Genomic DNA, 9,878 nt, shown 5'->3' on the forward strand with positions numbered 1-9,878 from the left:
TTCTTCTCCCTTGCAACTTTGACCGTTTCCTGCTGTGACCTGAGTGCTGGCTCTGCTGTGTTTATCAGACATAGAAGGGAGGTGCTGTGCACTAAGGTCTGTGATAGACCAATCCTACAAGGCAGTGGGGGAAAATATTCCATAATTTACTGTTAGGCAGCCCCAGGTCTGAGTGAAACTCATATGTCTTGTGCAACATGTTGTAGACCAGCAAGTGTTAGCTCTGTGCAACAGCAGGCAGAGCCTCTCATGGAGCCTGGGGAGGTCTGGGCATCCATCATCCCCCTCTGAGGCCAAAGAGGTGGTGCCACCCACATAGCAGCTTTGCCCTCTGCCACAGCTGTCCTGGGGTCTGAATGCTCAGCAGTCCCTGTTCTCTGACAGTACAGCCTCCTTTGAGTAGTTTATAGCAGTGACAGGTAACTTTTTAGATACTTCAGAGGCAATGACTGTTCTAATGGCACGTCATTGCCTTTTTATTTCTTAATCCAACCTAAACCCTAAACCCAGCAGAGCGATCCTATTTCACAGCAATCCCTTGAACTCTTCCATGGAAGGCCTCTGCCTGGTGTTGTTTCAGTGAGAGCAGATTCACTGACCAGTGGGTCAATCAGGCTCATCCACTATTTCATACACTACCAACATCCCCCTTTGCCCTCTTTTTCTTTTCTGCCTTCCCATGCAGGGCTGCATGATGGGCATGGCCTACCCAGTGCACAGCAGGGGACCAGGCTTCCTCTCTCAGAAATATGCTTATACTTTTCTTCCTCCACCCCTCAAGAAGATGGAGTATGAGGGATGAGACCATTCCCTGTTGTAAGGTTGCTGCTTTCCATTGATAAATCCAAAGGTATAATTGACTTTCTGTGTGCCTTGTTTTTCCCCAGATACCCTAAAAACTGGGGTCCAGTTCCTCACAATGAGGAAATAGCATCCCCATGTTTGGAAAGGGCCTAAAGAGAAAGTTCACCCCAAGTGGAAACACTGGCCATGTCCAGGTAGAGTGAGGAGGAATAGAGGAGAAATGCCGCATCTGACAAAGGACAGGACAAATACAGGACAAAGGACCAAGTAGTACTGGCTGTAAGAAAAACTCCTCATCATGTTGTGATGACACTTGCCTGTCTTCCAGTGAATATTGCTGGCTTCTGGGACCACCGTGGGTAATGCCACACAGACTTGCAGGTCACTGTAGCTGGGGGAGAAGATCATTCTCACTTCTAAGTACAATATCCTATTTCACACCTGCTATTTGACCTGCTAGGTCAGGATGATGGTGATCTCTGCCTAAACCTCTAGTTAGCCCTGCAATGGCTTTACTCTCAAAGAGCAGTCTGAAATCTTTCAGTCTGAGTGACATCCACCCTTGAGAGCAATCATTGCTACTGCTTGGTCCTTCCCTGCTCTTTTGACTGGCTACACCCAGGCTTGCACCATTAGGTAAGTGATCTGAAATGAGGGGTAGCTGCCACTAAAAGGAGACATCCTGCTGCCTCTTCATGCTCTCATGGCCATGGAGTTCCAGTCATTGGCAATTGTCTGATCCTCCTATGAACCACTGCAGGACAGCAAACCAGAAAACTAACACTGCCAAAAATGGGGAGTCTCTCTGAATCAGCCATACCAGGGTCAAATGGATGGCACAAAGGGTGGAGTTCCCCCACTGCCCCAGGAGTGGGATCCTGTTTGAGGGGCAAACCTGTAATCACATTTTTTTAGTTAAAAACATAGTGAGATAAGTTTCTAAAACTCTTGATGGTTGAGTTGCACAAAGCATGTAATGGTGTCACAGGAATGGCTTTTTCTAAAGCACTTACGATTGCCTATCTGAAAGGCTTTTTCTCTATCAGTGCAGACTGTCATTTATCCTGTCCTAAATTACAGAACCCAAATAATGCTGATGAGGCCCACTGGGGCAAGGACAGTGCTTGATTGTCAGTATCAGCCTGCCTGCCTTCTAGGAAATCACTGAAGGAGAGGAAAGGTCTTATGGCACTGCAAAGCAGACGCTGGCTGTTGCTGTAGAAGCAGGTAAATATGTGCCCAAGCCAAGAACTTGAATGCACGTCACAGCCTTGAGGCACACATTAAAGCCACAAGAAAACACAAAACCAAAAGTCCAATCTAGCTGTGAACACATTCCCTGCATCCCCTAATCAGGCTTGGACTGCAAGTGGGATGTGGGAAATGGGATTTACAGTGGTAAGTGGGACTTTCCATTTGGTTTGTGGGTATTTTGGAAAAGTCCACAGTGTAGCTCACTCTATTTATCTGCTTGTCTAAAATCTTCCTGCTGTAGATCTGTTAAAAAAATGAGCACTAGAAGTAAACTATCCTACTATTTTAAATCTTTTTTTTCCTTGCAAGTTGCCTTTAAACCTGTCCTTTTTTTCCACAGATGTATTTTGCATTCAAAGTATTCACCAAGCAGCTTCTGCCAAAAAATTTCAGTGTAAGGTCTGGTTTCCAGAACGATTTTTTTTCTCTGTTTACTCTTTTCACTTTAGATGTATGCATGATACCCTAAATGGTGAGGTATTATTCCTGCTTCTCATCTCAGAGGGCTGTAAATTTTTTATCCAAAGAGTAAGAAACTAAACTATGAAAAGGGAAGATGCAACCTGCAGTCTATAGCCTCTTGCAGCATGAATATGGATGACATTCATTTGGCACACATCCCTTAAACACTCATACATACAGAACACAACACCCGTTGATGAATTAAGAAAATTTATAAACAAAAAATGTAATAAACCTCTGGAGCAGTTTAGTATCAGCCCCAGTTTTTGCTTCATTCTGTAATATTCATCTGGGGCTCTGAGAGACTCAGCCATGGTAATAATGTGTGAGTGTTACTGATTTAAGCTGTCCACAGACTTCCCCCTGGTTATTGCTGCTGTGGTGGAAGTGGTGGAATGGATGTTGTCTGAGTTGGTCCTATTAAAAGTCTGGTACATTAGCTTAAATCACTGATGAAACAGGGTTGTGTTGAGATGCCAGATGGTGAACTGCAGCAGTTGAGGTGCACAGCTAAACAGATTTAATGGGTCTTTTGCTACTTGAAAGAATGGATCTGCATGGCTACCTTCTCTCTCCCCCCCCACCATGGAAGTCTATACGGAAGGATTGGAGAGAATAATTACACAGAGGAGTGCAAATAAATAAGCCAGAATGTAAATAAATAAATAAACCAGAATCAAAGCCATACTTCTAATTTCTAAACCTTTGATTTGTGAAGTAAAAAGAAATGGGTGATGGGATCTTTTTGGATTGCTTTATTTTTTTCTATCCTAAAGGTGTTTTTCTGATCCCAGGTGTCTCAGAATGTACTGTTCTATATATCTCATCAGGTTACTGGTTTGTCTGCCTGGTTTCTGGTCAATGGTAGATGCTTAATGGGGGAAGGTGAAAGTTCACCTGGAAGACACAAGTAGAGATGTCTGGGAAGAAAAATGCATAATTCAAATTAATTAATATTAAAATGTTATCTTTTAATAGGTGAGTTGATATTTTAAATTAAAATATTTTAGTTCCTGTTTAATTTTTTGTCTTAGCACTTGGCTGGCGAGCATAGACCTGATGAGGCTGCTTTAAAGCCTTGTGGCTTTTTATTCCACTTCAGCACCATTTCCTTTCAGCATCTCTCTGTGCACAGTGTGAGGTTTTGTTGGTCTTCCTAGAAGTCAGAACTGGAAAACAGGCTTCTTCGAAACACACAGAACAAGAGAGTATTTGTGAAGGAGAAAGTACATTAATGGGAGATACTTCTTGCTGTTAAAAAGCAGTCCTAGGTCTCACTTATGGGCAGCTGATGTGCAACTTCTCTAATGCAAGACAACAGTTGCAGTCTGGCCAGCAATTGTGCCATTGCCTGTAGGGAACTGAAAAGGGTATTTATTTTTATCCTGCTACTGGCTTATGGGATTTGAAAGTACCTTTTTTAGCTTGCATAACTGTAAATATTGTTACTGGACCTCCCAACCTCTTCTCAATGCTTTCTGCAATATTCGACCTTCTGACCTGCTCCAGGAGATGGCAAATTCCACAGGCTGACAACATGCTGGGTGAGGGAGTGACTCCTGTTGTGGAGACTTTCAGTTTTGCTGAGTGAGCTCCTATTCTCATGGTTATGCTGAGCAAAAAGTTTTGGACCTGATCAGTTCCCTCTTGAGCCTTCTGAAATCTTGATGGCCTCTTTTAGCTTTCTCTTATGCTAGGCCAGGGGCTCACAGTGTTTCCACTCTGTTGTTACCTGTCTAGCCTTGGCATGTAAATGCTGTATAAGAAATGCTACTAGGAACTCTGAAACTGCTTATGACACGGGACCCTCTCCCTATAACTAAAAAAAAAAACCTAAAGATCCTATTTCTATATTGTATCATACTTTATTTTCACGAGAGTTCCTGCTACTCCATCCAGGAACTTCTTGAGGAGCTGTGAGTCAGGCTTTACCACCCCAGAGCATGCAGTGCACGTTCTCACAAGCTTCACAAACCCACAGCTGGAAACTTCCAAGAAGACACCTGCCTTGTGTTCAGTGCTCAGAGCAGGGATGCAATAGAGGCTTTTAAATGCACTTTGAACTAATAGATTTCTTTTTTTCTTCTTCACTACCAATCACTCCTTCTCTCACTTCACATTTCACTCAAGTCACATCATTGTCAGGACCCTCTTGCTTGGCCCAGCTCTGTGGTCATACACAATGCTCCCTCGCCTGCCAGCACTGTATATTTCCTGGTCACAAGCTGCAGAAACCTGTGTGCATTCACCTGTATTTTCTACTGACTGATGGCTTCAGGAAATGCCTATAAGGTGTCACAAAGAAAATCTCTGCAGCATGTTTTTTCTTGTGGCAACCTGTGTAGAGGTGGATAGAATCACTCCACACCTTTCTGCTCCAGAAACAGATAGGTAAGCTTTTTTCAGTTTTGTAACTCAACAAACCTCTGACCAATTTATTTGAGTAATGTAAAGGCTGAGGAGCACTTTTGACTCTTCACCTCAAGATAGGTTGAAAGAAAAAATTCTAAATCCTAGATTTTTCAGAAGTTCATAAGCATTTTATCTGGTGAAGCTGATTTTTTCCATCTACAAAATCTGGGCTTCAAACCCACAATAGATCTGAAATTTTCTGCAGGGTGGAATAATTTAATATACGATGATTTAATTTGACTTTTTATTTAGCATAATTTCCTTGTACTCTTTTCCCCCACTTCCTGGCTAACTGATTTCTGTATTTCCCCCCTAGTTCTAGAAAAGCATAAACTTTTACTCAGTTCTGAATAGAATACATTTTCACCAGCTGTCATAGCTACCTGTGTAATTTCTTCAGTTGTTATCTCTTATCTGAGCATAACAGTTCCCAGTTCTTAAAAAGCTGCTCTGCACCTTGTATCTTAGTGGAGATACGTTCTGCATGATCAAGAAGTCTTGGTCCTTCTTTCTAGCTAGGGATAATGGTCCTGATTATTTCCAAGGATGAAAATCTGTCCGTTTTAGTTTCTTTGATATGGGCTGAAGAAATAAAAATTGAGCCCCCAGATAGGCTGCCTTATTTTCAAGTCCAAGGATGGTGATGACCATCAGAGACATTAAAAATCTGCTTCAAAAATTGGATCCTGCTGTCCACCTAGGTATGTCTGGAAGCTGTGCCCTCAGCAATGCTTCATATTCTTCCCTTCTCCAGAGTTGTTTGAATTGTGGATCTGCACTTGAACTTCTCAAGTTTGACAGGTGTTTGTGATCTGGGCTTTTGATTCCATTTCATCTCTAATAGTTTCTGTTTCCAGACCTTTGGGTAGTTGCCCTTTCCTAGAACACATGCTGAGCGCAAGAAACACCCTTCTTAAAAAACACAAACACTCAGAAGAGGAACACAGAGAACTGAAAGAGCTTCACTAAGAGGTTTTGTTTCTCTATAAACCCTACATAGGAAACCCTGGCCTCTGCGCTCACTCAGCATTTGCTGTATTTATTTCTTTTCCTCCTTTCCAGATTGGGAGCACTTTCTGCCAAACAGAGAAAGGCTTTGTGAGATGAGGAACAGTTCAGATTTTTGCAGCTTGTGAAGTATGTGCTGCCTCCTTCTGAGAGCTGAAGGCTAGCTTCTGCCCCTGCTGCCCCTCCTTCCCTCTCCCAAAAGCAGTTCTTTTTACTAATACCCCTCTTCTTACCACCACTCTATTGGGAAAAGGCTCATAACAGCCCCTGAAAGGAGGGGGCAGGGATCCTACCACTAGCTTTCCTTCAAAGGAGAACAGAGGGAAACAGCAGCACCGAGTTTTCAAGTGAAATTGGCTGCCACGGCTGAAGAGTAAATGATAGGAACAGTGGGTACTACCCCCCCAAAAAAGCAGGGATCTCCCCTCCCGCTTCTCCCTCCCACGAGTATTTCCCCAAGATGGACTCACTTGAAGACTGATGCTCTCCCTTTCCGAGGCCATCCTGGTGTCCCCGGGTCTCTTCCTTCCTCTGCCGAGGGTGCAGGGAGCGGGACACTCGGCACTCCTGGAGACTCCGTCTCTTCGCTGGACCGGGAGGCGCAGCTGCTGGAACAGACCCACCATTCATCTGCCGGCAGCCGGCTGCCTGCCCTGGCATCAGCTGGGGGGCGAGGGAGGGGGTGGCAGGCCAATTCTTCATTGTCCAGGCAATCCGTGGAACAAACACCCCTCTTAGACTTTCCGTGAGGGTTGTGTTCATTATGTGTCCGTCCTACCTCTCCGAGGCCAGCTGGACCTCATGAGCTCACTTGGGCTGGGAGGCGGTGATGCAGACAGTGTACCAAGAGGTTCCTGGCATGGGCCGGGGTGCAGCAGCAGCCATCCCCACCTCTCCCTCTCTCACCAGCACCCAGCAGAGCCTACGGATGAAAAAACTAAGAGCTTGGAGAGATCAGGTTGAGAAAGTTGTGCCTGTTAGCTTGCTGCTGCGGCAAAGATATTGTTACATTGCAGATAAAATTTCCACTTCGCTCTCTTGAAAGTCCCTTCTCACTTTTCTCCCCAGCCAAAATGTCCTTCCTTTCCCCTCCCCAACACTTTTTTTTTTTTTCATTAAATTTGATATGTCTAGTCCTAAGTGAAATAAAATCTTGCTTCTTGCTGAAGTTAAAAACAACTACGTATGACACTGGAATGGAAATGTACGCTGCCAGAATCAAATCACTGCACAGAAAAATAGGTTGTTCTTATTAAGTGCAATCCTCAGGCAGAGGAATCAGTGTGATTCTCTAGAATTTAGAGGAGCTGCTCTGTACTACCAGCAGATCAGGTAGGCATGCTTGGCCTTCGAAGGGCAGTTTCTGTAGTTACACTATTATAGAAAATGTATGGTAAGGCAATACGTTTAAACAGTTCAGCCAAACGCATGTTCTAGTACTCCAGCCTGACTAAAAGTGCTGACGAGTCTGTCAGTAGATGATCGTGTTGCATTGATGCTTCCCAGCAAAAGGCCTCATTTTGCAGTGAAAATACCAGTGCTTAGTACTGCAAGTTCATTTCAAAGTGCTGATGAATTTAGCCTCTCCACATTCCTCTTAAACAGCTTTTTTTTTTTTTTTTTTTTTTTTTTTTTTTTTTTTAAACTTTTAAGTTAAAAGCTGAAGCAGTGAGATGTATTTAGGGACTGGACTAATGTCATGCAGGAAAGCAGAGCCTGGATACAGCTCATTTCATCCTCAGAGTCTGGCCTAAGGCTGAAAGCCCATTAGGAACCATGAGTTCTGATTTTACATGAGGCTGATTTTACAGTCAAAAGCCACCTTCATAGTTCCTACTTTTGAAAATTAAGATCCTTGTGTTTTGCTATCACTGACTTGATTGTTTGAATCCCCCTGGGAAATGGAGGTGAAGAGCAAAGAGACCACTCATTGCTACTCTTCAGCACCTGTTGGGTCTTTTACTATTACTATTTTTAAACGTAAGGAGCATGTAAATGAAAATGCAGCCATCTGCTCCTGCTGTTAACTTGCTTTACTCATGGGAATCTGTATGTTAACTAAAAACTTTTTTTATATTCTGTGGTTATTAATAGAGATAATTACCTGTTTTATTTTTCTGAGTATAGTCCATAAAAAGATGCTTCTTTGGATCAGTTTATGAATAAATATTGTTTATTAATAAATAATTGACATTGGGTGGGTGTCCACTGTATTTGCTGAGACACTCCTGGGAGTTAAAAGGACTTGATGTTGTGCAGATCCTTTGTGAACAGGCTTTCCACAAACAAACCATGAAGTCTGGCCAGAGTTTTCTGAGTCCCTATATGTGCTATTAGCACAAAATTAAGTAAAAAATATCTTATAGTGGTCAGACTGGAATGAAATATATATAATTTCATTTAGTAGATAAATGAATACCAACAGTGTACGAATTTCAGACATGGCTTCATGATATATAACGTTGTGCCTTTTTAAAACTAATTTCTTAGTACTCCATCTAAATGCTATGCTAGGGGCTTTTTAACAAACAAACAAACAAATAAAAACCCAGAACACTTTCCAGAGAGGTACTGAAAAAAGTAATGAAATAGCACTATGTCCTCTGAATATCTACAGAAATCAATCAAAAGTTACAGGAACCCTTGTGTCCTTGTAGACACTTCAGTCAAACCAGGTTAGCACTGCCCTCTCCCAGGATAACATAAAAGAGTCTTTCTGTCCCATGTGTTAGCAGTAATGGCTATAACAGACTTCCTTGAAATGTCTGGAGCCAAACACATTAGGATGAGAAAACTTCAAACAATAAAACTTCTCTTGGAAATTATTTGTCTATGTCAGTAGTAAAACTCAGAGTCAAAAATACACAAAAATAGAGGGGAGTGGGTTTACTTTACCTTGAATTGTAATAGCTGCCCAAGAAAGAAGGAGTGCCTCAATGAGCACAGTCCTCACTGAAATTTACTTATGAAACGTGATTACAAAGGACTACATTTTTCAAACTATCTTTCTAGTAACTGTTAATTATGATGTAAGAATGAACCATTGTAATGGCCCAAAGACTAAGCTATAGAAAATGCAGCCCGACTTGTAAAAGGGATTGTGTAACATGAGTGTCAGCACTCTCCAGTTTTAGACTCAGCAGACCCTGAAACTCCCTTCCAGTCTGTTTTTATAACACAAGAGAAGGGGGAGACCCCAAAAACTTGACTGTTCTAACAGACATTGATGGATTAGAGAGTCTCCCTGGTAATGCATACTAGAGAACGATGGGGAAAGAGCAGTGCTCCTTGAAACAAGAGTGGGGAGCATCTGGGACATGGAGAAGAGCAAGTTTGTGATTTCCCATGCTAGCTCAGCCCACACCAGCTGAGTATGGAGGAGAGGCTCTGCGGATCAGCCACATTCACTTGGGAGGAGCACGCATTGCAAAGTTGCTTATTTCCACCCCCATCCTCTTTCCCTCCCTTTTGCCAGCCAAAGGGCTTGTGCAGCCACCCAAGAAAACAGACAGAAGAACTTCATCCAGATGGAAAAGAAGAAAAAAAAAAAACCAAAATCACCAACAAAAAAAAAATTTGCAGGATATTTTTTTGGCTGGGATCACCTCCCTGACCCGGTTTTGCACATAACTGCACAAACAGTTATGCTGGCAGCAGGGAGGGAGCCCGTCAGGAAATGGAAAAAGCAGCTGGGAGTGGAGAAGGGTGGGGACAAGCTGGTTCAAGCAGCATTGCTGCTGAATGTGTAACCATAGTGTTGCAGCACTGGTGCCACCTGTGGGGATGGCCTCTGCAAAAGGGACATGGGAAGAAAAGCTGCAGTTCTCAGGCCTCAGCACTAGCCAGTAGAGACTGCTGGCAGCAGAAAGTAGGCCAAGCTCTGTGAAGACTGATGGAAGAATTGCTCTTTCCCACCACTCTCAGATTTGGTGCCGCAC

General features: G+C 43.1%; 1 protein-coding gene across 1 annotated transcript in view; it reads right to left on the reverse strand.

The window, feature by feature from the left end:
* The window catches only part of NINJ2 (ninjurin 2), a 45,642-nt gene extending 39,187 nt beyond the window's left edge, over window positions 1–6,455 (reverse strand). The window contains exon 1 of the mRNA XM_030464097.1: window positions 6,411–6,455. Coding sequence (XP_030319957.1) covers window positions 6,411–6,443 — 33 coding nt within the window. The 5' untranslated portion in view covers window positions 6,444–6,455. The remainder of the gene's footprint in view (window positions 1–6,410) is intronic.
* Window positions 6,456–9,878: the final 3,423 nt, after the last annotated feature.

This window comes from Calypte anna, chromosome 1, assembly GCF_003957555.1.
Source record: "Calypte anna isolate BGI_N300 chromosome 1, bCalAnn1_v1.p, whole genome shotgun sequence".
Classification (NCBI taxonomy): domain Eukaryota; kingdom Metazoa; phylum Chordata; class Aves; order Apodiformes; family Trochilidae; genus Calypte; species Calypte anna.